This window comes from Stigmatopora nigra, chromosome 16, assembly GCF_051989575.1.
Source record: "Stigmatopora nigra isolate UIUO_SnigA chromosome 16, RoL_Snig_1.1, whole genome shotgun sequence".
Taxonomy (NCBI): domain Eukaryota; kingdom Metazoa; phylum Chordata; class Actinopteri; order Syngnathiformes; family Syngnathidae; genus Stigmatopora; species Stigmatopora nigra.
This window is the reverse complement of record NC_135523.1, coordinates 2,211,024-2,237,871: the sequence shown is the minus strand read 5'-3', so window position 1 is coordinate 2,237,871 and position 26,848 is coordinate 2,211,024. Positions and strand designations below refer to the sequence as shown.

Below are 26,848 nucleotides of genomic sequence, written 5' to 3'. Positions count from 1 at the left end.
GTCTTTGGCACTTTCATTCCACTCCGACGCAACTGTCCAAACATTTCAAGCGTCGCTACTTGTCGGAAAGATCTGGGAAAGTGGCGTGCGGCGTAGATGGCCGCGACACCCGAGCAACTACTCGAGAGCAGAGCATGGAAAAATGATTAATAATTCATATCGTTAGCTGCCGCAAAAAAGATGAGTGCGGAGAAATCACGTGCGTTGTTTGTGGCATTTTAGTAATGTGGAATTTGGTCAGAATGTCTGTTAAGACTAAAAAAAAAGACTTGAAAATTATTAATTATTAATTAATATAATATTGTTATTATACTCTAAGAAAACAAATAGAATCTCATTATCCTTGCCTCAAATAATGCTAAAAATAATTACATTTAAAAACTTAAAATGTTATTATCAATGAATATGTTGAAAATAAGTTAAGTGTTAATAATTAATTATTATAATATAATAATTCTTGTACTATAAGAAAAAAATGTCATTACCATTGCTTTAAAAAATGCAAAAAACATAAGATTTAAACACTTAAAATGTTATTATTAATGAATATGTTGAAAATAAGATAAGTGTTAATAATTAATTATTATAATATAATAATTCTTGTACTATAAGAAAAAAAATCTCATTCCCATTGCTTCAGAAAATGCAAAAAAATATTAGATTTAAACACTTAACATGTTATTACTAATTTCTTATTCTTAAATCTTAGTTTATATCTTTTGACTGGGTACTTTTTCCCCATTTATTTGTTTTATATTTCTTTGAAAAGAAAACCAGGCCAAATCCTCAGTTGTCGCGTCTTGCCGAAATCGGAAGTGAATCAGAGGAAGTGTTGCTTAAAAGGAAGTCTTTTGACTGCGTGAGCGCTGCCCTTTCTTCCCCCGTTGCTCGCTCGGGCCTTTGAATGTCACGTTGATCCATATTTCTGACACAGGAGGACCTCTTGCCGGAGAGGAGCCAGACCAGAGGGCCCCCAGACCAGAGGCCCAAGACCAGAGGCCACCTGCAGGGCCAGGCCGGGCCTCAGCTGCTCTCGGACCACCACAAGTAAGTGCTATGCTAATGTCGCTAAACATGTTTCAGTGCTACTGAGTGAGGTAAATTGGAAAAACGGATCAATTTATGGGAGATTATTAAATATATAATATATAAATATATATATATACATATTTCAGCAACACGCTTATTTATTCATGTATTTATTGATTTAATTATTCCCAGAAAAATATTTAGATTTTCTGTCCGTTTTGATTGACGCGTAGGGCCCTCTGGCCCCCCCTTTCCTTTTCGCGCCGCTTTGTTTCCCGCTCGTCTCCCTGGCAACGGTTGCCATGATGCTAGATCATCCCTCTGATGTGGGCGGGCTGTGGCGTTTTGACAGAGAAGCCTCGGGTACTAAACCCACTCCCGATAGAGACAAAAAAATGACATTTTTGACCTGTTATTAATGAGAAGTAGGTCAAAAAAGCCTAAAATTAACAGGGAATTATTCTAAATGAGTCAAAAACAACAATTTAGGGAGTCTAAAATGAAATAAATTTGCACTCTTTTCTCTTTTAGTGGTAATGTTAAATAAGGGATTTTCATAGAGTTGTACACAAGTTTCCTCTAGCGGTGTATGGAAGAATTACACGTACGTTTGTTGATTTGTATTGTTGAAAAAAATGATTTCCTTGTAGATTTTTAGAGTAAATGCGTTTTTTCAAATGATTTAAGATTTATGTTAATAATGATAGACATAGACTTAATTTTTATTTCGCCTTTTTATACAGCTTTTCCCCCTATTTACTCAGCAAATGTAGCATTGCCACGCCCTCTGAATAAGTCATCCCAGGACACGTCTGAATAGACATAATACGCCGCTTGTTATGTCAGATAAAAGATTTTCCTCATGAATTATTCACCATATTTGCATGCTCCGCTTCCCCCCCCCCCCTCACGTACGTACGTACATATTTATTGTTTACCAGCATAGAACCGAGATGGAATTAGCACTCCCATTCAATTATTTATGACTTACTCAATGGGGGGAAATCACCACTAGGTGGCGCTCTGGCGTTATAGATCAGTCGGAATAAAAGACTCATTCCTTTGTCGTCCAGCAGGGGGCAGTGTGAGCTCTCTTGCGCGCTTTATCCGTCCAAATCTTCGTCTGTGCCCCACCCAAAATTCAGTTTAGAATGAAAACAAGCTCCTTTTACAACCACAAATTGTATTAAGTCGGATTTTCTGGATGGGATGTTAAATATAACCTTGTGTGTGAGGATGTAATAGTGTCATGGTGGATTCTGTGTGTGTGTGCGCAACCCCAAGGGAAATGCCGCATGCTCGGATGATCTAAACCAGACAGTGAGTCAATATGTCTTCCCGAATCATCTCCTAATACGCCAAACTATTTTTCAAGCCATTGACGTTTATAGACGTCCCATCCATTTAAACTGGGAGGTGCCAAACCACCACGTTACCACGGTTACCCACTTTAAAGCAGGTGCGCCGTTGCCATGGCAAAGCCTTCCGACGCCGTCGCCCCCTTTCAAGTTAAAAAAACAAAACTCCGCCCCCTTTTCCCCATTTTTTTTTTTTTTTTTTTTTTTTTTTAGTCAGCTGAGCGCACCCCCATTTTACGTCCCAGGCTCGCCGTCAACTCCGGCTGAGCGAGCTAATGCGATGTGGCGTGTCACCCGGAGAAACTGGGTCAAGTTTAAAGCTGCCGCAATCCCGCCCACAGGGTGCTGTACGCCATTCTTCTTTATTTGGGGGGGCGGCGGGAGTGAATTCACGCCGGCGGACACGTGACGTTTGAGGTTATTTTGCTAACACGTGGATCCTCACGCCGCAGCTGAGTAGTGGAATGTCAGCACAACCTCCCCCTCCTCCCCTCGCCTCCTCCCCTTTTCTGTCGCAGTGCTCCATTTCAGCGTCTGCCGACCTGCCTCTGGGTGTGTTTACGGCGGCCACGATAAGTGCAAGGAGATGCCAGGCTGAGGTCAGGATGCTGCATTAGGCGTGGCCTGCCTCCCTCAAAAAAATACGCAAGCTTGCCTTTATTTGCGCCGTCAAAGTAAAATACCCCCAATAGTAGTAGTACTCTCTCCTAGATGAGCTATTACCACTCATTACTATAATTCACTTTCTCCTTATTAGGGCCCATTAAAGAAAAACATAGGGCGGTGGGATTAAAGTCATGGTATTAGTAGAGTTGTAATTGGATAACTTTATTCATACAGTATTTGGGAAATTTGGTTGTTATAGTAGCAAGAGGTTGAGGATACAGACATAGGAAATGACATTTTAGACATAAATAGATAGGGAATAAGTTAGTTAATGAATAAATATATGAATAAATATGTGTGTTGCTGAAATATATATGTATATATACATATACACATACTTGTACATACACATATACATACACATAGATGTACATGACACGGTAGGTCTTAAATGTTATGAGATTAAAGGTAAACATTTTTCTAAAAAATGAAAATAATTCTTTTGGCAATTAAGTCTCCTCCCGTTTCTTTTACCATATCAAAGTAATTCCAACCAAAACAATGCTAACTTGATTTTTGATTTCTATAGTATTTCTGGTTGTGACATCACAACCAGAATTGCGACAGTCAGTTAGTTCATTAGCTTTAAATAGGTTCTAATTTTCTAATTAACTCTCTAGCTAAACCAAGATCAAAATTCACCCACCCAAAAAAATATTAATTTCACTCAGTAGCACCGAACCATGACCACCTCCCCCCCAAATTTTTTTACTCTCCATCCCATGCTTCCCGTCCCCTAAAACAAGCCCTAAATGCCCCCGCCCCGCCTAACCCGCCATCTTTTTTTGCCGCATTACCTCACCGCTCTTCCTTATTCATACGGCTTACTCTTACTCCTACTCGTACTGTACAATCCGCCGGCCCGCTCTCATTGGCCGCCGACGGCACCCAAAATTTGAGCGCGACTCCATGGTTACAGCCGGCTAGATCTGGCTCCACCAATGGGAACGCCGCGCGCCGGCTCCCGTCGGGGCGACCACGCCACGGCTCGCTCGGTAGGGGTTCAAAACAACAACACAGGAGGCGCCCTTACCAATTTTGAATCCTTTAATCATGGCGCTTTTCCATTTGAACTTATTTTTCAGAGAAATCTGACCCCAAATCAGTTTAAAAGGCAAAAATGTCAACTTCTTTTCACCATCTTGACATTTTCTAGACTTGAAAATGTGGGCCACGTAAATCCCCGCCCGTGATGTGACCTCCTTTCTCTCTTGATTGGCAGCAAGCCCACAACAGGCGGCGCTAGAGGACCGCCACGAACCCCCCGTAGCCCCTCCCCTTTAGAAGCCTCAGGTCTTGATTGGCAGAGGTCAGCAACCGGGAAGACGTTCAGGTCGAATTAGTGGTCGGCGAGGGAGACGAGGGCGCGTGGGCAGGTGGTTGTGCCATCTAAGGGTGAGAGGGGGGTGTCAGCCAATTAGATTTGTCGAAATTTATCAGGGTCACTTGTTGCCGTGCGGAGTTTAAAATGGAAATAATGTGGCCTTTTTAAATAATTTATTATGTTGTCAATAGGAATGAGTTTACCTGAAGTAGATGTCCAACTATTTGAAGTGGGAGGTTTGGCAGTTTTAGTGAATTGGACTTGTTTTGATCAAAAATATATATTTTTTTGCAATACTGTAAATACTATTATTATTATTTTTGTCAATTAATTTCTTAGAAGATTTTTTTTTAATCTCAGTGCACAAAATTAATACATTTTGACATTTCGTCCCCCCCAAAAAATGTCCAAATTGTCTCAAAACCCCTTCTAATCTTGTTGTTTTGAACAAGCATTGACCTTGAAGAAGGACACGCGCCTCCATTTGGGTCACCCACATGTGCATCTCATGCATTTTAAAAGCCGCTGACGTTGCACTTTGCCGTCTTTCAGCTTCACCTGCGTCGCTCGCCGCTTTCCACCCGTCCGTCCGTCGCTCGTCTTCAAATGTCCACCCAGGTGGAAAAGGCCTGCCGTCTGCTTTCGAGGACAGCTTAGGTCGACTAGAAATTCATCTTCTTAGACATCTATCACTCTCAATAGCACTAAAACATCATTCCCATATTTCTATTCCATTTAAAAACTACATTGTTTTCTCCTATCCCATCTGTTGCCGGGTAGAATTTAAGCAAACCAGCCAAACCCTCCCAGCCGTTTTTATTTTGGGCTTTTTTTTTCGGGGGGTGCTTGACACGGGTCAGGTGGGCTCCCCAAACGCGGAAGCGTAGGCGCTGAAACATGTATTGATCGGCGCCCCCTTCTTCTTTTGCAGGTACTACCATGGGGAACTTGCTAAAGGTGCTGACCTGCACTGACCTGGAACAGGAGCCCAATTTCTTCCTGGATTTTGAAAGTGAGTGTGGCTAATTTGTTAGCGTAGCATCATCAAGTGCAGCTCTGGCTTCTTCTTCTTCTTTTGCTTCTTCCTGGAGGCGCTTTTTGATCCACCTGCCAGTGTGCGCACCCGCGTGCGGAATATCAATGGGCCTCCTTAAATAGATGGCGGCCCAGTCCAGACGCCGCCGCTAGTTTTGTTAGCCCGGGGCCGTCTTCATCCAGACGCTCGCTCGCTATGATTTTAAATTGGACTTTTTCAGTTTGGTCCGTTTTTATAGTAGTCAACTAGTTCTGTCGCCCATAATTAATGAGGAAGTTATTAGTCATCATTTTGATGGTCAGTGAATTTAATTGTAATGTTTTTTATTGTCTTTATACAATTATAATGGCGTTTAAATAATAACAACAAACTAATGAACAGATAAATGAGCATATAATAAATTATTGTTGATTTTATTCCATCACTTAGTATTTGAGCGGATCTTAATTCAAAATAGGTTAAAAAAAAACCTTAACATTTATATTTAGGCAAAATAATTTTTTAACAATTAAATTTGAAACACTCATCCTCTTAAATGTAAAATATTTTTTCCCTAGAATATTCCTATTTTCCAATTTAACATAAATCTTATCTACAAACAAAATGGAGGCTCACTATTTACTTTTTTGCATGCAACGCAAAATACTACGGGCCGCCATTTTGACAGCGAATTATAAAAATATTACGTAAAAAAAGGCCACATTTTATATTATTTTTTAAATACAAATGTGTTTTTGTACTAGCTGTTTTTAATTTTTTATTAATTTTTTTCAATAACTTAAATTGTCTTCCAGACGCCCAACCCACGGATGGCGAACGTGAAGTATGGGAGCAAGTAGACGTGGTCCTCAAGGACGCCAAAGATATCCTGGACGAGCTGCAGGCCTACAAAGGCGCCGGACAGGAGATCCGAGAGGTACCCCGACCCAACCCCAAAAGGGCGCCCCCTTGTTTATACTATCAGTCAATGACCAAGTCTTTTTCTGAACCACCACAGGCTATCCAGAACCCCAACGACGAGGCCCTCCAAGAACGAGCCTGGGCGGCGGTGGTCCCCCTGGTGGGCCGACTCAAAAAGTTCTACCAGTTCTCCCAGCGATTAGGTGAGTCCAAACCATTGGATCAGATTCCGTACTGACCTTAATATTCTGCCGGGTGCGGCCGAGCGGGAAAAATCCCGGCTGCGTTTAATTAGCATAGAATCCCAAAAGCGGGGGATGGGGTGGGTTTAGTGGGCGGGGACAACCGGCGGCGGCGTCTGCCGCCGTTATGTAACCAAGTAGGTCAACTCGTCGTGGCCCCCCGAGCAACCCCCGGCGATAAAAGGCTAACCGAGCGCTAGCGATGATATCATCGAGAGGAGCTTACGTCAGTCGCAAACTTATGGCCCGCAGACGTCCAATCGCGTGGCTCCTGAGAATTTAATGGGAATTTTTTATCTTTAGTGGGAGTCCAATCCGTTTGAAGTTAAAAAAAAATGGTTAATATTCTTTAGTTCTTATATTTTGGTCTTTTTAGTTGGATACTGTAATTTCCAATTGTTTTGAACGCATCATTCCCTTTAAAAGGCAACAAGGAATGCAGCTAAAATGCTATTTTATGACATTTAAAAGTAACTAATTCTTTCCCAAAGTAGTTGTATGGTCCTTTTAGTTGGATACTGTAATTTCCAATTGTTTTGAATGCATCCCTCCCCTTAAAAGCCAACAAGGAATGTAGCTAAAATGCTATTTTGTGACTTTTAAAGAGTAGCTAATTCTTTCCTAATGTAGTTGTATGGTCTTTTTAGTTGGATACTGTAATTTCCGATTGTTTTGAACGCATCCCCCCCCTTAAAAGCCAACAAGGAATGCAGCTAAAATGCTATTTTATGACTTTTAAGAGTAGATAATTCTTTCCCTATGTAGTTGTAGTCAAAATTTAAGTACTCTACTCATCATTTGTGAGTTTTTTTTAGCTTTTGCAATGACTTTTTTTAAACTCTAGTAAAAAAAATTCCAATCCACTTTTGGATAGGTCGCCTCATCCCAAACAGATGGGAGTCATTGGCTGGCGACAAACATCCTCCCCGAAGCTCCTTTTGTGGGTTAGCGGCACGCCGACGTACGGCAAAGGATGGGGCGGCTCTGCCTTATGTCATTATCCGCGCAGACTGAATTTCAAGTAGCGTCTGGCTCTAAAAATAACACGGCCTTCCAGAAGTATTTGTAGAATGTTTGTTTTGTAATAAGTCAGCCGAGTGGCGTTTATCGGGCGCGCTTCCCACCCAGACAAAACGCCGACTACGCCTTTCATTCCTGTCCAAACAATGACTGGAACCCCCTGCTGTCCTTTCACTTTGTGTCATTGAGATGATTAGGCCCACGTCTCATTGACATCCGAGTGAATGGGGGGGGGGGGGGGGGGGGGGGGTCCTAGCCCTAAACCAACTTAACCCCCCCCCTGCCACCATCTCCCAACTGCGTCTCAGTCACTGGCCTGGGGCAATTTGGGCATCATCGCCGCTCTATTAAATTGGGCCCTTTGCTTTTCTTTGTTTTTCTTCCCCCTTTAAACCAGATTTGGATATGTGCTTTTGTCTAAAGTCCACAAGCCGAAAACCCTGAAGATAAAGAGAAACGGTCGTTTTGGGGTCATTCTGAGCGTTTGTTTTTCAAAATAATTCAGCCTCTCGCCACCGTAAATTTGGTGGCTCCGCCCGTCGAGAAGAATAAAGTCAATCTTATTTTTGGGGGTTAAAGTAGTCACTTGAAAATTCTCAGGAGCATTAAGAACAGGTTTATTTAAAGATTTTATGTATATTTTAAAAAGCCTTACCATACATACTATGTCGTTTTTTAAGAAAAAAAGCCTTACTATACTATGTCGTTTTTTAAGAAAAAAAGCCTTACTATACTATGTCGTTTTTTAGGGAAAAAAAGCCTTACTATGTCGTTTTTTTAGGTGAAAAAGCCTTACTATACTATGTCGTTTTTAAGAGAAAAAGCCTGACTATACTATTTCGTTTTTTATGAACAAAAAGCCTTACTATACTGTGTCATTTTTCAGCCCCTCGCCACCTCAAATTTAGTGGCTCCGCCCATCCATAAAAAAAAAAACTTATTTTTAGGGGTTAAAACAGCCACTCAAAAATCCTCACTAGCACCCAAAACAGTTTTATTAAAACATTTGATATATATTTTAATACATTTTTATCCATCCATCCAAAACTTAACATAATACTGTCTCCATTTCAGAGGCGGCACTTCACAGCCTGCTGGGCGCGTTGACCAGCGAGACCTACAACGACCCCACGCAACATCTGGAGCGCGAGCAGGCGTTGGCCAAACAGTTCGCCGAAATCCTGCACTTCACGTTGCGATTTGACGAACTCAAGGTAAGAATCCCTCTCCTCTCCTTCTCTTTTTGTCCAGGAATTGCACGAATTTCTTATTTAGTCCGTCCGGGGTGAGCCTAGAAAAAGAGCCTTAGTATACAGCATCATTTTTTTATCAAAGAAAAAAAGCTTTGCTATACTATGTCATTTTTTAGGGTAAAAAAGCCTTACTATACTATGTTGTTTTTTTAAAGGGGAAAAGAAGCTTCACTATACTTAGTCATTATTGAAGGAAAAGTCTTAGTCATTTTTCAAATAGAAAATTGTTCACTTATTTGCCCATCTTTGCTTGCAGGTAAGGTGTGGACTCTGTGGTCTAGTGGTTTAGTTGCCAGAATGCCATGCAGGAGAGTGTGGTTCGAATCCTGGTCTGGTCTCATTTTCCTTTAAATACAAGCAACAGTGTGTACTCAAGGCTCTCCAAAAATGACAAGGTATGTTGTGGCCACTTGGCGTAGAGGTTAACTCATCGGTCTTTGGTCTGGGTGGCCTGAGTTCGAATCCCGGTTCGGACACATTTTCCCTTAGTTATTTCTGTGGACTTGTAGTCAAGACACTGAAATGATGACGAAGGAAAGTGTAGTCACTTGAGTGGCGCAGAGGTTAGTTCACAGGACTCCCGTCTGGGAGACCTGGGTTCGATTCCCGCTGCCGTCGTTTGGCTGAAAAAAATTGGAAAGAAGAATTGGTCAATGGAATAAGAAGAAGGGGAAAAAAAAAGAAAAACTTTTTAATTTTTATTAAACACTTAGTCATACTTTTCAGCAAAAGGTTATATTCCGAACTGCCTTCGGCAGTTCGGAAGACACTTGATGGACCTGTATGTGCGAAAGGCGTTCTCGGGTCGGCCTTCGGCCGACCCTCGACCGCTTGCTTGGTCAGTGAACCGCCGACACCGGGAAGCGAACTCACGTTCTCTCGGTGCAAAGGCGAGTGTGCAACCCACTACACCAACTCGTGCCCCACTTATACAAGGGTGTTGAAACGTTTTATCCAAGGAAATGGGGTGAAACACTTAGTCATTTTTTGACTAAATGTTTCATCCACCACTGAATACTTATACACTTAAACACTTAGACATTAATACTTATACTTTTACCTGAACAATTGTGGGAAAATCTTTGCCTGCACTGGGAATTGAACCAGGGACCAAAGAGTTGGCAAACTGATGACTTAGCCACTGGGCCACCACCCTCTGAGAGAAAGAAGTAGTACTTGTACTTTTATCCCTTTCATTGACTTGAATAATAGTGGGAAAATCTTTTTTTGACGAAATGCCGACACCGGGAATCGAACCCAGGTCTCTCCGGTGAAAAGGTAGGTGACCAACCCACTGCACCACACTTATACATGGTCATTGGAAGCTTTCATTCATTCAAGGAAAGGGGTGAAACACTTAGTCATTTTTTTGACTAAATGTTTCATCCACCGACACCGGGAATCGAACCCAGGTCTCTCCGGTGAAAAGGTAAGTGACCAATCCACTGCACCACACTTATAAATGGTCATTGGAAGCTTTCATTCAAGGAAAGGGGTGAAACACTTAGTCATTTTTTTGACTAAATGTTTCATCCACCGACACCGGGAATCGAACCCAGGTCTCTCCGGTGAAAAGGTAGGTGACCAACCCACTGCACCACACTTATACATGGTCATTGGAAGCTTTCATTCATTCAAGGAAAGGGGTGAAACACTTAGTCATTTTTTTGACTAAATGCTTCATCCACCGGGAATCGAACCCAGGCCTCTCCGGGGAAAAGGTAGGTGACCAACCCACTACACCACTTAGCTAGCCACTTATATGTGGTCATTGGAAGCTTTCATTATGGAAAGGGGTGAAACACTGTCATTTTTTAGAGAAAATGCTTCATTCACCAACACACTTAGTCATTTTTTAATGATAAAATGGTTCATCCACCAGTCTGTCTAAAGTCAGCGGCCACTGGGATTTGAAACCCATCCTGTCCACACGGTAGTCTCTATGCCAATTGGGCACACTTAACTATGTCATTATTGGAAAGTCTTGACGACACACAGGTGTTTCTATTTAACGGAAAATGTTTCCCAACCAGGATTCAAACTATTCCTTTCCACATTGCAGTCAGGTGAGTGAACTTCTACACCATGAAATGGCCACCCTTACTTTACTTTGTAGTTTTTTAAGGAAGAAAATGACTTATTATACTAAGTCATTTTTTAAGAGAAAAGACTTACTATACTATGTCGTTTTTTAAGGGAAAAAAGGCTTACTATACTATGTCGTTTTTTAGGGGAAAAAAGCCTTACTATACTGTCGTTTTTGTAAGAAAAAAAGCCTTACTATACTATGTCGTTTTTTAGGGGAAAAAGCCTTACTATATTATGTCGTTTTTGTAAGAAAAAAGCATTACTATACTATGTCGTTTTTCAGGGAAAAAAGCATTACTATATGATGTCATTTTTGTCGCTTTTTTTCTTACAAAAACGACATAGTATAGTAAGGCTTTTTTTCTTACAAAAACGACATAGTATAGTAAGGCTTTTTTTCTTACAAAAACGACATAGTATAGTAAGGCTTTTTTCTGACAAAAACGACATAGTATAGTAAGGCTTTTTTCCCTGAAAAACGACATAGTATAGTAAGGCTTTTTTCCCTAAAAAACGACATAGTATAGTAAGGCTTTTTTTTCTTACAAAAACGACATAGTATAGTAAGGCTTTTTTTCTTACAAAAACGACATAGTATAGTAAGGCTTTTTTTCTTACAAAAACGACATAGTATAGTAAGGCTTTTTTCTGACAAAAACGACATAGTATAGTAAGGCTTTTTTCCCTGAAAAACGACATAGTATAGTAAGGCTTTTTTCCCTAAAAAACGACATAGTATAGTAAGGCTTTTTTTTCTTACAAAAACGACATAGTATAGTAAGGCTTTTTTTCTTACAAAAACGACATAGTATAGTAAGGCTTTTTTTCTTACAAAAACGACATAGTATAGTAAGGCTTTTTTTCTTACAAAAACGACATAGTATAGTAAGGCTTTTTTTTCTGACAAAAACGACATAGTATAGTAAGGCATTTTTTCTTACAAAAATGACATAGTATAGTAAGGCTTTTTTTCTTACAAAAACGACATAGTATAGTAAGGCTTTTTTTCTTACAAAAACGACATAGTATAGTAAGGCTTTTTTTCTTACAAAAACGACATAGTATAGTAAGGCTTTTAAAGCCTTACTATACTATGTCGTTTTTGTAAGAAAAAAAGCCTTACTATACCATGTCGTTTTTTGTGGAAAAGAAGCCTTACTATACTATGTCATTTTTGTAAGAAAAAAAGCCTTACTATACTATGTCATTTTTGTAAGAAAAAAAGCCTTACTATACTATGTCGTTTTTTAGGGAAAAAAGCCTTACTATACTATGTCGTTTTTTAGGGAAAAAAAGCCTTACTATACTATGTCGTTTTTGTACAAAAACGACATAGTATAGTAAGGCTTTTTTCTGACAAAAACGACATAGTATAGTAAGGCATTTTTTCTTAGAAAAAAGGACATAGTATAGTAAGGCTTTTTTTCTTACAAAAACGACATAGAATAGTAAGGCTTTTTTTCTTACAAAAACGACATAGTATAGTAAGGCTTTTTTTCTTACAAAAACGACATAGTATAGTAAGGCTTTTAAAGCCTTACTATACTATGTGGTTTTTTAGGGAAAAAAGCCTTACTATACTATGTCGTTTTTTATGGAAAAGAAGCCTTACTATACTATGTCGTTTTTTTGCGATAAAAAGCCTTACTATAGTATGTCGTTTTTTTCCGATAAAAAGCCTTACTATAGTATGTCGTTTTTTTGCGAAAAAAAGCCTTACTATACTATGTCGTTTTTTTGCGACAAAAAGCCTTACTATACTATGTCGTTTTTTTGCGATAAAAAGCCTTACTATAGTATGTCGTTTTTTTGCGATAAAAAGCCTTACTATACTATGTCGTTTTTTTGCGAAAAAAGCCTTACTATACTATGTCGTTTTTTTGCGAAAAAAAGCCTTACTATACTATGTCGTTTTTTAGGGAAAAAAGCCTTACTATACTATGTCGTTTTTGTAAGAAAAAAAGCCTTACTATACTATGTCGTTTTTTTGCGATAAAAAGCCTTACTATACTATGTCGTTTTTTTTGCGAAAAAAAGCCTTACTATAGTATGTCGTTTTTTTGCGAAAAAAAGCCTTACTATACTATGTCGTTTTTTTGCGATAAAAAGCCTTACTATACTATGTCGTTTTTTTGCGATAAAAAGCCTTACTATAGTATGTCGTTTTTTTGCGATAAAAAGCCTTACTATAGTATGTCGTTTTTTTGCGATAAAAAGCCTTACTATACTATGTCGTTTTTTTGCGAAAAAAAGCCTTACTATACTATGTCGTTTTTTGCGATAAAAAGCCTTACTATAGTATGTCGTTTTTTTGCGATAAAAAGCCTTACTATAGTATGTCGTTTTTTTCCGATAAAAAGCCTTACTATAGTATGTCGTTTTTTTCCGATAAAAAGCCTTACTATACTATGTCGTTTTTTTGCGAAAAAAAGCCTTACTATACTATGTCGTTTTTTTGCGATAAAAAGCCTTACTATAGTATGTCGTTTTTTTGCGATAAAAAGCCTTACTATAGTATGTCGTTTTTTTGCAATAAAAAGCCTTACTATAGTATGTCGTTTTTTTGCGATAAAAAGCCTTACTATACTATGTCGTTTTTTTGCGAAAAAAAGCCTTACTATAGTATGTCGTTTTTTTGTGAAAAAAAGCCTTACTATACTATGTCGTTTTTTTGCGAAAAAAAGCCTTACTATACTATGTCGTTTTTTTGCGAAAAAAAGCCTTACTATACTATGTCGTTTTTTTGCCAAAAAAAGCCTTACTATACTATGTCGTTTTTTGCGATAAAAAGCCTTACTATAGTATGTCGTTTTTTTGCGATAAAAAGCCTTACTATACTATGTCGTTTTTTTCCGATAAAAAGCCTTACTATAGTATGTCGTTTTTTTTGCGAAAAAAAGCCTTACTATACTATGTCGTTTTTTTGCGACAAAAAGCCTTACTATACTATGTCGTTTTTTTGCGATAAAAAGCCTTACTATAGTATGTAGTTTTTTTGCGATAAAAAGCCTTACTATAGTATGTCGTTTTTTTGCGATAAAAAGCCTTACTATACTATGTCGGTTTTTTGCGAAAAAAGCCTTACTATACTATGTCGTTTTTTTGCGAAAAAAAGCCTTACTATACTATGTCGTTTTTTAGGGAAAAAAGCCTTACTATACTATGTCGTTTTTGTAAGAAAAAAAGCCTTACTATACTATGTCGTTTTTTTGCGATAAAAAGCCTTACTATACTATGTCGTTTTTTTGCGAAAAAAAGCCTTACTATACTATGTCGTTTTTTTCCGATAAAAAGCCTTACTATACTATGTCGTTTTTTTGCGACAAAAAGCCTTACTATACTATGTCGTTTTTTTGCGATAAAAAGCCTTACTATAGTATGTCGTTTTTTTCCGATAAAAAGCCTTACTATACTATGTCGTTTTTTTGCGAAAAAAAGCCTTACTATACTATGTCGTTTTTTTGCCAAAAAAAGCCTTACTATACTATGTCGTTTTTTGCGATAAAAAGCCTTACTATACTATGTCGTTTTTTTCCGATAAAAAGCCTTACTATACTATGTCGTTTTTTTGCGACAAAAAGCCTTACTATACTATGTCGTTTTTTTGCGATAAAAAGCCTTACTATAGTATGTCGTTTTTTTGCGACAAAAAGCCTTACTATACTATGTCGTTTTTTTGCGATAAAAAGCCTTACTATAGTATGTCGTTTTTTTGCGATAAAAAGCCTTACTATAGTATGTCGTTTTTTTGCGATAAAAAGCCTTACTATACTATGTCGTTTTTTTGCGAAAAAAGCCTTACTATACTATGTCGTTTTTTTGCGAAAAAAAGCCTTACTATACTATGTCGTTTTTTAGGGAAAAAAGCCTTACTATACTATGTCGTTTTTGTAAGAAAAAAAGCCTTACTATACTATGTCGTTTTTTTGCGATAAAAAGCCTTACTATACTATGTCGTTTTTTTGCGAAAAAAAGCCTTACTATAGTATGTCGTTTTTTTGCGAAAAAAAGCCTTACTATAGTATGTCGTTTTTTTGCGAAAAAAAGCCTTACTATACTATGTCGTTTTTTAGGGAAAAAAGCCTTACTATACTATGTCGTTTTTGTAAGAAAAAAAGCCTTACTATACTATGTCGTTTTTTTGCGAAAAAAGCCTTACTATACTATGTCGTTTTTTTGCGAAAAAAAGCCTTACTATACTATGTCGTTTTTTAGGGAAAAAAGCCTTACTATACTATGTCGTTTTTGTAAGAAAAAAAGCCTTACTATACTATGTCGTTTTTTTGCGATAAAAAGCCTTACTATACTATGTCGTTTTTTTGCGAAAAAAAGCCTTACTATAGTATGTCGTTTTTTTCCGATAAAAAGCCTTACTATAGTATGTCGTTTTTTTCCGATAAAAAGCCTTACTATACTATGTCGTTTTTTTGCGAAAAAAAGCCTTACTATACTATGTCGTTTTTTTGCGACAAAAAGCCTTACTATACTATGTCGTTTTTTTGCGAAAAAAAGCCTTACTATACTATGTCGTTTTTTTGCGATAAAAAGCCTTACTATAGTATGTCGTTATTTTGCGATAAAAAGCCTTACTATAGTATGTCGTTTTTTTGCGAAAAAAAGCCTTACTATACTATGTCGTTTTTTTGCCAAAAAAAGCCTTACTATACTATGTCGTTTTTTGCGATAAAAAGCCTTACTATAGTATGTCGTTTTTTTGCGATAAAAAGCCTTACTATAGTATGTCGTTTTTTTCCGATAAAAAGCCTTACTATACTATGTCGTTTTTTTGCGAAAAAAAGCCTTACTATACTATGTCGTTTTTTTGCGAAAAAAAGCCTTACTATAGTATGTCGTTTTTTGCGAAAAAAAGCCTTACTATAGTATGTCGTTTTTTTGCGATAAAAAGCCTTACTATAGTATGTCGTTTTTTTGCGATAAAAAGCCTTACTATACTATGTCGGTTTTTTGCGAAAAAAGCCTTACTATACTATGTCGTTTTTTTGCGAAAAAAAGCCTTACTATACTATGTCGTTTTTTAGGGAAAAAAGCCTTACTATACTATGTCGTTTTTGTAAGAAAAAAAGCCTTACTATACTATGTCGTTTTTTTGCGATAAAAAGCCTTACTATACTATGTCGTTTTTTTGCGAAAAAAAGCCTTACTATAGTATGTCGTTTTTTTGCGAAAAAAAGCCTTACTATACTATGTCGTTTTTTTGCGAAAAAAAGCCTTACTATACTGTCGTTTTTTTGCGATAAAAAGCCTTACTATACTATGTCGTTTTTTTGCGATAAAAAGCTTTACTATAGTATGTCGTTTTTTTGCGATAAAAAGCCTCAAAAACGACATAGTATAGTAAGGCTTTTTGTCGCAAAAAACGACATACCATAGTAAGGCTTTTTGTCGCAAAAAAAACGACATACTATAGTAAGGCTTTTTTTCGCAAAAAACGACATACTATAGTAAGGCTTTTTTTCGCAAAAAAACGACATAGTATAGTAAGGCTTTTTTTCGCAAAAAAACGACATAGTATAGTAAGGCTTTTTATCGGAAAAAAACGACATACTATAGTAAGGCTTTTTATCGCAAAAAAACGACATAGTATAGTAAGGCTTTTTGTCGCAAAAAAACGACATAGTATAGTAAGGCTTTTTATCGGAAAAAAACGACATAGTATAGTAAGGCTTTTTTTCGCAAAAAAACGACATAGTATAGTAAGGCTTTTTATCGCAAAAAAACGACATAGTATAGTAAGGCTTTTTTTCTTACAAAAACGACATAGTATAGTAAGGCTTTTTTCCCTAAAAAACGACATAGTATAGTAAGGCTTTTTTTCGCAAAAAAACGACATAGTATAGTAAGGCTTTTTTCGCAAAAAACCGACATAGTATAGTAAGGCTTTTTATCGCAAAAAAACGACATACTATAGTAAGGCTTTTTATCGCAAAAAAACTACATACTATAGTAAGGCTTTTTATCGCAAAAAAACGACATAGTATAGTAAGGCTTTTTGTCGCAAAAAAACGACATAGTATAGTAAGGCTTTTTTTCGCAAAAAAAACGACATACTATAGTAAGGCTTTTTATCGGAAAAAAACGACATAGTATAGTAAGGCTTTTTATCGCAAAAAAACGACATACTATAGTAAGGCTTTTTATCGCAAAAAACGACATAGTATAGTAAGGCTTTTTTTGGCAAAAAAACGACATAGTATAGTAAGGCTTTTTTTCGCAAAAAAACGACATACTATAGTAAGGCTTTTTATCGCAAAAAAACGACATACTATAGTAAGGCTTTTTATCGGAAAATAACGACATACTATAGTAAGGCTTTTTATCGCAAAAAAACGACATAGTATAGTAAGGCTTTTTTTCGCAAAAAAACGACATAGTATAGTAAGGCTTTTTATCGGAAAAAAACGACATACTATAGTAAGGCTTTTTATCGCAAAAAAACGACATACTATAGTAAGGCTTTTTATCGCAAAAAAACGACATACTATAGTAAGGCTTTTTATCGCAAAAAAACGACATAGTATAGTAAGGCTTTTTTTCGCAAAAAAAACGACATAGTATAGTAAGGCTTTTTATCGCAAAAAAACGACATAGTATAGTAAGGCTTTTTTTCGCAAAAAAACGACATACTATAGTAAGGCTTTTTTTTGCAAAAAAACGACATAGTATAGTAAGGCTTTTTATCGCAAAAAAACGACATCGTATAGTAAGGCTTTTTTTCTTACAAAAACGACATAGTATAGTAAGGCTTTTTTCCCTAAAAAACGACATAGTATAGTAAGGCTTTTTATCGCAAAAAAACGACAGTATAGTAAGGCTTTTTATCGCAAAAAAACGACATAGTATAGTAAGGCTTTTTATCGCAAAAAAACGACATAGTATAGTAAGGCTTTTTATCGCAAAAAAACGACAAACTATAGTAAGGCTTTTTTCCCTAAAAAACGACATAGTATAGTAAGGCTTTTTTTCTTACAAAAACGACATACTATAGTAAGGCTTTTTTTCGCAAAAAAACGACATACTATAGTAAGGCTTTTTATCGCAAAAAAACGACATAGTATAGTAAGGCTTTTTATCGCAAAAAAACGACATAGTATAAAAAAAATAGCCTGACAATACTTTATATATAGTATTTTTATGCATTTTCATACATCCTGACATCTTATTTCTGATTACAGATGACGACACCTGCCATCCAGAACGATTTCAGCTACTACAGAAGAACACTTAGTCGGCTGCGAATCAACAACCAACCCGTAAGCACCCTACCACTGTCACCTACTTCAACGCCGAAGCCTTATTTGTCTCACCGCCGCAGGCCGAAGGTGAAAACGAAGTCAACAACGAACTGGCCAACCGCATATCGCTATTCTACGCCGACGCCACGCCGATGCTCAAAACCTTAAGTGACGGCACTACCAGGTTTGTCTCCGAGGTGAGTTACCCTAAAACGAAAGATGACTCCCCAACACTGTCTCATTTAACCTTTTATTTTACCAGAACAAAAACCTACCGATCGAGAACACCACAGACTGCCTGAGCACCATGGCCAGCATCTGCAAAGTCATGCTGGAGACACCGTAAGGCCTAAAATGTCACTTAATCTCCATCTCATTAACCTTTCGACACAATATGTCATATGCTAACAGGGAATACCGCAGCCGATTCGCTAGCGAAGACACAGTGTCCTTCTGCTTGCGAGTTATGGTCGGCGTTATCATCCTGTACGACTACGTTCATCCCGTCGGCGCTTTCGCCAAATCGTCTAAGATTGACGTAAGTAAGAAATTATGACTAATATCTTACGTTCATGCTAACGTTTTATTTCACTCACCTTTATCCAGATGAAGGGCTGCATCAAAGTGCTAAAGGACCAACCTCCCAACAGTGTGGATGGCCTACTCAACGCTCTCAGGTACTAAAATATAACTTTAACTCATACTTTGCATGTTTACCTTCATAGTGGCCATTTTAGTTCCAATTATTGGCCTTTACTTAACGCTCATAGTGGCCATTTTAGTTCCAATTATTGGCCTTTACTTAACGCTCTTAGATAGAAAAATATTACTTGCATTGACATACTTTGCATGTTTAGCTTCATAGTGGCCATTTTGGTTCCAATTATTGGCCTTATTCTATATATCTATCACAAATACACTATACTTTGTTTATAGACTCTTAATACATCTTTTCTTCTCAGGTATACGACCAAGCATCTCAACGACGAGTCCACCAACAAGAGCATCAAACTCATGCTGCAGTAAAACGTATCCAGCCATCGTTCTTGCGCTAGTGATGCAGGTGTTGGCGTTACGTCGTGGTCCACAGAATGTCACCCCTTCATCTTCTCCTAAAGGAAGAAGAAGAATTGTAAAGTTACCTTGTTTTATTTCGTAATGTATAATGCTACTGCCGTCACAATCGTCTTTTTCAGTGCCAAAAGATGTCGCCAAGCTACAATGTTGGCCAAAAATGGCAGCTGTTGGATGCATGGTAGTTATTTTTTGACTTAAACATGTTAAAGAGAACTATACAGAGATATATATATTATTTTTTGTTTGATTTATTTAATATACGCATGAGAAATTATTTTTCACTTGTCTATTTAAGAGAAAAATGCTGTATTGTTTAAGTTTGTCTGCGCTGTTACCATGTAAAGTTTGCTGTTCAAATGGTACTTTTAGCATTATTTTAACGTACTATTTTTTTAAAGCATTTTTATATAGATGATAATGTGTATTTTATTTTTTGCTGATGTCAAAACTGTGATTTCTGCTAAATAAACAAGATTATATGTAAATGGGAGAATAAAAATTGATAAATACACTTGTTTTGGACAATTTGGTGAGTTTTTGGTCTCTTACCTTGCTGGAAACTGTCTAAATTTGTTGAGCTATTAAAAATGGGGGATGTAAAGATGCTGCTTACCTTCTTTGTTCACTTGGCAAGATATCCACCCATGTTCTCACTCAAAAACATAAATGGACATCCTATCATCGCGCAGAATCGTGTTTGAGGTCCTTGTCAATCCATCTTTTCAGCTAAAACAAAATAGTGGGACATAATATGCATTAGTTTTGGGTTAGGGTTAGGGTTTGAGTGAGGGTAGAGTTAGAATTTGGGTTAGGGTAAGGGTAGAGTTAGGGTAGAGTTAGAGTTTGGGTTAGGGTAGAGTTAGAATTTGGGTTAGGGTAGAGTTAGAATTTGGGTTAGGGTAGAGTTTGGGTGAGGGTAGAGTTTGGGTGAGGGTAGAGTTTGGGTGAGGGTAGAGTTTGGGTGAGGGTAGAGTTAGAGTTTGGGTGAGGGTAGAGTTAGAGTTTGGGTGAGGGTAGAGTTAGAGTTTGGGTGAGGGTAGAGTTAGAGTTTGGGTGGGGGTAGAGTTAGAGTTTGGGTGGGGGTAGAGTTAGAGTTTGGGTTGGGGTAGAGTTAGAGTTTGGGTTGGGGTAGAGTTAGAGTTTGGGTTGGGGTAGAGTTAGAGTTTGGGTTGGGGTAGAGTTAGAATTTGGGTTGGGGTAGAGTTAGAATTTGGGTTGGGGTAGAGTTAGAATTTGGGTTGGGGTAGAGTTAGAGTTTGGGTTGGGGTAGAGTTAGAGTTTGGGTTGGGGTAGAGTTAGAGTTTGGGTTGGGGTAGAGTTAGAGTTTGGGTTGGGGTAGAGTTAGAGTTTGGGTTGGGGTAGAGTTAGAGTTTAAGTGAGGGTAGAGTTAGAGTTTGGGTGAGGGTAGAGTTAGAGTTTGGGTGAGGGTAGAGTTAGAGTTTGGGTGAGGGTAGAGTTAGAGTTTGGGTGAGGGTAGAGTTAGAGTTTGGGTGAGGGTAGAGTTAGAGTTTGGGTGGGGGTAGAGTTAGAGTTTGGGTTGGGGTTAGAGTTTGGGTTGGGGTTAGAGTTAGAGTTTGGGTTAGGGTAGAGTTAGAGTTTGGGTTAGGGTAGAGTTAGAGTTAGAGTTTGGGTTAGGGTAGAGTTAGAGTTTGGGTTAGGGTAGAGTTAGAGTTTGGGTTAGGGTAGAGTTAGAGTTTGGGTTGGGGTAGAGTTAGAGTTTGGGTCAGGGTAGAGTTTGGGTGAGGGTAGAGTTAGAGTTTGGGTGAGGGTAGAGTTAGAGTTTGGGTGAGGGTAGAGTTAGAATTTGGGTGAGGGTAGAGTTAGAGTTTGGGTGAGGGTAGAGTTAGAGTTTGGGTGAGGGTAGAGTTAAAATTTGGGTGAGGGTAGAGTTAGAGTTTGGGTTGGGGTAGAGTTAGAGTTTGGGTCAGGGTAGAGTTTGGGTGAGGGTAGAGTTAGAGTTTGGGTGAGGGTAGAGTTAGAGTTTGGGTGAGGGTAGAGTTAGAATTTGGGTGAGGGTAGAGTTAGAGTTTGGGTGAGGGTAGAGTTAGAGTTTGGGTGAGGGTAGAGTTAGAGTTTGGTGAGGGTAGAGTTAGGGTAGGGTTGGGGTAGAGTTAGAGTTTGGGTTAGGGTAGAGTTAGAGTTTGGGTTGGGGTAGAGTTAGAGTTTGGGTGAGGGTAGAGTTAGAGTTTGGGTAGAGTTAGAGTTTGGGTAGAGTTAGAGTTTGGGTAGAGTTAGAGTTTGGGTAGAGTTAGAGTTTGGGTAGAGTTAGAGTTTGGGTAGAGTTTGGGTGAGGGTAGAGTTAGTTTGGGTAGAGTTAGTTTGGGTAGAGTTTGGGTGAGGGTAGAGTTATGGTAGGGTTGGGGTTAGAGTTTGGGTTAGGGTAGAGTTACAGTTTGGGTTAGGGTAGAGTTACAGTTTGGGTTAGGGTAGAGTTACAGTTTGGGTTAGGGTAGAGTTAGAGTTTGGGTTAGGGTAGAGTTAGAGTTTGGGTTGGGGTAGAGTTAGAGTTTGGGTTAGGGTAGAGTTAGAGTTTGGGTTAGGGTAGAGTTAGAGTTTGGGTTAGGGTAGAGTTAGAGTTTGGGTTAGGGTAGAGTTAGAGTTTGGGTTAGGGTAGAGTTAGAGTTTGGGTGAGGGTAGAGTTTGGGTGAGGGTAGAGTTTGGGTGAGGGTAGAGTTTGGGTGAGGGTAGAGTTTGAGTTTGGGTGAGGGTAGAGTTAGAGTTTAGGCTGGGGTAGAGTTAGAGTTTAGGCTGGGGTAGAGTTAGAGTTTGGGTGAGGGTAGGGTTAGAGTTTAGGCTGGGGTAGAGTTAGAGTTTAGGCTGGGGTAGAGTTAGAGTTTAGGCTGGGGTAGAGTTAGAGTTTAGGCTGGGGTAGAGTTAGAGTTTAGGCTGGGGTAGAGTTAGTGTTTGGGTGAGGGTAGAGTTAGAGTTTGGGTGAGGGTAGGGTTAGAATTTGGGTTAGGGTAGAGTTAGAGTTTAGGTGAGGGTAGAGTTAGAGTTAGAGTTTGGGTGAGGGTAGAGTTAGAGTTGGAGTTTGGGTGAGGGTAGAGTTAGAGTTTGGGTTAGGTTAGAGTTAGAGTTTGGGTTGGGGTAGAGTTAGGGTTAGGGTAGAGTTAGGGTTAGGGTAGAGTTAGAGTTTGGGTTAGGATAGAGTTAGAGTTTGGGTTAGGATAGAGTTAGGGTTTGGGTTAGGGTAGAGTTAGGGTTTGGGTTAGGGTAGAGTTAGGGTTTGGGTTAGGGTAGAGTTAGGGTTAGGGTATAGTTAGGGTATAGTTAGGGTAGAGTTTGGGTTAGGTTACAGTTTGGGTTAGGTTAGGGTTTGGGTTAGGTCAGGGTAGAGTTAGAATTGGGGTTAGGATAGAGTTAGAATTTGGGTTAGGGTAGAGTTAGAATTTGGGTTAGGGTAGAGTTTGGGCTAGGGTAGAGTTTGGGCTAGGGTAGAGTTAGAATTTGGGTTAGGGTAGAGTTTGGGTGAGGGTAGAGTTTGGGTAAGGGTAGAGTTAGAGTTTGGGTGAGGGTAGATTTAGTGTTTGGGTGAGGGTAGAGTTAGAGTTTGGGTGAGGGTAGAGTTAGAGTTTGGGTGAGGGTAGGGTTAGAATTTGGGTGAGGGTAGAGTTAGAGTTTAGGCTGGGGTAGAGTTAGAGTTTGGGTTAGGGTAGAGTTAGAGTTTGGGTTAGGGTAGAGTTTGGGTGAGGGTAGAGTTTGGGTGAGGGTAGAGTTAGAGTTTGGGTGAGGGTAGAGTTAGAGTTAGAGTTTGGGTTAGGGTAGAGTTAGAGTTTGGGTTGGGGTAGAGTTAGAGTTTGGGTTGGGGTAGAGTTAGGGTTAGGGTAGAGTTAGAGTTTGGCTGGGGATAGAGTTAGAGTTTGGCTGGGGATAGAGTTAGAGTTTGGGTTAGGATAGAGTTAGAGTTTGGGTTAGGTTCGAGTTAGAGTTAGGGTAGTTAGGGTTAGGGTATAGTTAGGGTACAGCTTGGGTTAGGTTAGAGTTTGGGTTAGGTTAGAGTTTGGGTTAGGTCAGGGTTTGGGTTAGGGTAGAATTAGAATTTGGGTTAGGGTAAAGTTAGAATTTGGGTTAGGGTAGAGTTTGGGCTAGGGTAGAGTTAGAGTTTGGGCTAGGGTAGAGTTAGAGTTTGGGCTAGGGTAGAGTTAGAGTTTGGGCTAGGGTAGAGTTAGAGTTTGGGTTGGGGTAGAGTTAGAGTTTGGGTTGGGGTAGAGTTAGAGTTTGGGTTAGGGTAGAATTAGAGTTTGGGTTAGGGTTAGGGTAGAGTTAGGGTAGAGTTTGGGTTAGGGTAGGGTTTGGGTTAGGGTAGGGTTTGGGTTAGGGTAGGGTTTGGGTTAGGGTAGGGTAGACTTAGGGTTAGAGTAGAGTTAGGGTTTGGGTTGGGGTAGAGTTAGAGTTTGGGTTAGGGTAGAGTTAGGGTTAGGGTAGAGTTAGAGTTAGGGTAGAGTTAGAGTTAGGGTAGAGTTAGAGTAGAGTTAGAGTTAGGGTAGAGTTAGAGTTAGGGTAGAGTTAGAGTTAGGGTAGAGTTTGGGTTAGGGTAGGGTTAGGGTAGGGTTAGGGTAGAGTTAGGGTTAGAGTAGAGTTAGGGTTTGGGTTGGGGTAGAGTTAGAGTTTGGGTTAGGGTAGAGTTAGGGTTAGGGTAGAGTTAGAGTTAGGGTAGAGTTAGAGTTAGGGTAGAGTTAGAGTTAGGGTAGAGTTAGAGTTAGGGTAGAGTTTGGGTTAGGGAAGGGTTAGGGTAGAGTTAGGGTTAGAGTAGAGTTAGGGTTTGGGTTGGGGTAGAGTTAGAGTTTGGGTTAGGGTAGAGTTAGGGTAGAGTTAGAGTTAGGGTAGAGTTAGAGTTAGGGTAGAGTTAGGGTTAGGGTAGAGTTTGGGTTAGGGTAGGGTTTGGGTTAGGGTAGGGTTTGGGTTAGGGTAGGGTTAGGGTAGAGTTAGGGTTAGAGTAGGGTTTGGGTTGGGGTAGAGTTAGAGTTTGGGTTAGGGTAGAGTTAGAGTTAGGGTAGAGTTAGAGTTAGGGTAGAGTTAGAGTTAGGGTAGAGTTAGAGTTAGGGTAGAGTTAGGGTTAGAGTAGAGTTAGGGTTTGGGTTGGGGTAGAGTTAGAGTTAGAGTTAGGGTAGAGTTAGAGTTAGGGTAGAGTTAGAGTTAGGGTAGAGTTAGAGTTAGGGTAGAGTTAGAGTTAGGGTAGAGTTTGGGTTAGGGTAGAGTTAGGGTTAGAGTAGAGTTAGGGTTTGGGTTGGGGTAGAGTTAGAGTTTGGGTTAGGGTAGAGTTAGAGTTAGGGTAGAGTTAGGGTAGAGTTAGAGTAGAGTTTGGGTTAGGGAAGGGTTAGGGTAGAGTTAGGGTTAGAGTAGAGTTAGGGTTTGGGTTGGGGTAGAGTTAGAGTTTGGGTTAGGGTAGAGTTAGGGTAGAGTTAGAGTTAGGGTAGAGTTAGAGTTAGGGTAGAGTTTGGGTTAGGGTAGGGTTTGGGTTAGGGTAGGGTTTGGGTTAGGGTAGGGTTAGAGTAGAGTTAGGGTTTGGGTTGGGGTAGTGTTAGAGTTTGGGTTAGGGTAGGGTTTGAGTGAGGGTTTGGGTTAGGGTAGGATTTGAGTGAGGGTTTGGGTTAGGGTAGGGTTTGGGTTAGGGTAGGATTTGAGTGAGGGTTTGGGTTAGGGTAGGGTTTGAATGAGGGTTAGGGTAGAGATTGGGTGAGGGTAGAGTTAGATGCATTACTAACTTGGGCTTCGTAACGTCTTCATTGTGGCACAAAAAGTTGAGGGCAGCGTTGGGCGCGTTCTTCTGGAAGATCACCAGCGGAATCTTCAATTTCAGAACACCTGAGGAAACAATTTAATTACTATACATGGTCGTGGCGACTCATCGTTACAGATGACACAGTTCTTCAACTCCCTTAAGTCGGCGGCTACGTCCCTCCACAAAACGGTGAACACCGACTTCCGCTCTCGTCCAGCTGAAAGCAAAAACCAGTTTAAGCGGGCGGACGGCCAGATGTATCGCTCGAAAGGCCGGGGCTTTCCTGCAAGACACTGCCGATGGCGAGGGTGTTCCTCGGTGAGATCAAGATGGCCACGGCGTCCTGCATCCGGAACTCCATGACAGCCGCCAGCACGTCTTGTTTAGCCGTCTTATGAATTTTTTCCAACAATCCCATCTGTTTTTTTTTGAGTGACGCCATGATATTCCCTCAAAATCAAGCGGAGGTGGCACCAAAATATCCCCAAAGCAACAAAAAAAATGGGGATTGCTGTTCAGACATAGGCGTGATTATCATCATGGAATCATCAAAAGCCTTGCTTGTCATCATACACAGCAGCGTAGGCAAAAAAAAATGGTGGTGCCACTCCACCAAGTGCGCCTTCCCGGCAAAAGGACCCAAAAAGATGTCATCTAAAAATATAAAAATAGAAGAATTAAATCCTGTTAAGTTAAATATTCAAAAAAAATATTACTACTATCCACAGAGATCCCAGTGATCTCAAGACTTCCTCGGAGACATGGCAGGTTTGTTGGCAATCTGCTGTGATGGATATCTTGCATCTCCTCCCGAGAGCGACCAAATCCTGGCGACTGTAGGACAAGTTTCCCTGGCAGATGTTGGCAAACAACGACAAGACTGATGAGACAAAACACTAAACTAGAGAGCAAGAGGATGCTGCACCATCTTGGATCACCTACCTCCTTCAAAGCAAGAAGTCAATTGGAGTCAATTCAGAGTGTCTGTTGTAAGATGGCCGCCAGTCACTTACACCAATGACAGTGCATCGAGACGCACCCGTGGAGCACGCTGAAAGAGAGCAAACACGGGATTGTGATTGGACGACGAGACGGGTCGGCGTGGGCGACTCACCGCAGTTGTCTCGGATGAACGTGAGCAGCTCCGTCACTCCTGCGGGACAAACAAAGTGTCGTCCAATTAGGATTAGGCTGTTAGGTCCACTACTACCGCTTTCAATGATCCAACTCAAAATTCTATAAATGATTTTTTTCCCCATCGTGTTTAACTCCAAATGGTATAATGGTATAATTTATATATTTTTTGTGCAAAATAAAAAAGTTAGTTAAAAATGGAGATAAATTAGTTAAGATTTTTTAACCTAAGTATGCAGAATTTTGCACTTACCTTGATCCTTCCGGCCATCCATCCATCCGTCCGTCCGGCCATCCATCCGTCCGTCCGTCCGTCTGGCCATCCGTCCGTCTGGCCATCCGTCCGTCTGGCCATCCATCCGTCCGTCCGTCTGGCCATCCATCCGTCCGTCCGTCTGGCCATCCATCCGTCCGACCGTCTGGCCATCCATCCGTCCGTCCGTCCGTCTGGCCATCCATCCGTCCGTCCGTCCGTCTAGCCATCCATCCGTCCATCCGTCCGTCTAGCCATCCATCCGTCCGTGGGTCCGTCCGTCTAGCCATCCATCCGTCCGTGGGTCCGTCTGACCATCCATCTGTCCGTCCGTCCATCTGTCCATCCGTCCGTCGGTGCCATCCATACCTACCTACCTGTATACCTACCTCTCCGTCCGTGCCTAAAACGCCGGAAGAGAAAAGTGTCCAATACTCCACCGGGGAGTTGTGTCCAAAAGTGTCCAATACTCCACCGGGGAGTTGTGTCCAAA

General features: G+C 39.9%; 1 protein-coding gene and 1 long non-coding RNA gene across 4 annotated transcripts in view; one reads left to right on the top strand and one right to left on the bottom strand.

Moving 5' to 3' along the window:
• Positions 1–19,771, top strand: part of fam49bb (family with sequence similarity 49 member Bb) — a 21,094-nt gene extending 1,323 nt beyond the window's left edge. For both annotated transcript variants that reach the window (XM_077735531.1, XM_077735532.1), the window contains exons 2-12: positions 935–1,047; positions 5,309–5,389; positions 6,208–6,329; positions 6,411–6,516; positions 8,650–8,789; positions 18,110–18,187; positions 18,250–18,366; positions 18,432–18,511; positions 18,581–18,707; positions 18,776–18,846; positions 19,132–19,771. In XM_077735531.1, coding sequence (XP_077591657.1) covers positions 5,317–5,389; positions 6,208–6,329; positions 6,411–6,516; positions 8,650–8,789; positions 18,110–18,187; positions 18,250–18,366; positions 18,432–18,511; positions 18,581–18,707; positions 18,776–18,846; positions 19,132–19,195 — 978 coding nt within the window. In that variant the 5' untranslated portion in view covers positions 935–1,047; positions 5,309–5,316 and the 3' untranslated portion in view covers positions 19,196–19,771. The remainder of the gene's footprint in view (positions 1–934; positions 1,048–5,308; positions 5,390–6,207; positions 6,330–6,410; positions 6,517–8,649; positions 8,790–18,109; positions 18,188–18,249; positions 18,367–18,431; positions 18,512–18,580; positions 18,708–18,775; positions 18,847–19,131) is intronic.
• On the bottom strand, positions 18,734–26,848 carry LOC144209304 (uncharacterized). Of its 2 annotated transcripts, XR_013329080.1 has the most exons (7): positions 26,356–26,848; positions 26,083–26,121; positions 25,911–26,019; positions 25,688–25,819; positions 24,952–25,622; positions 19,860–19,972; positions 18,734–19,281 (listed from the first exon to the last, which is right to left on the bottom strand). It is a non-coding gene; the product is annotated as an uncharacterized LOC144209304 (long non-coding RNA). The 2 variants fall into 2 exon arrangements; XR_013329079.1 differs by having other exon boundaries at positions 24,952–25,819.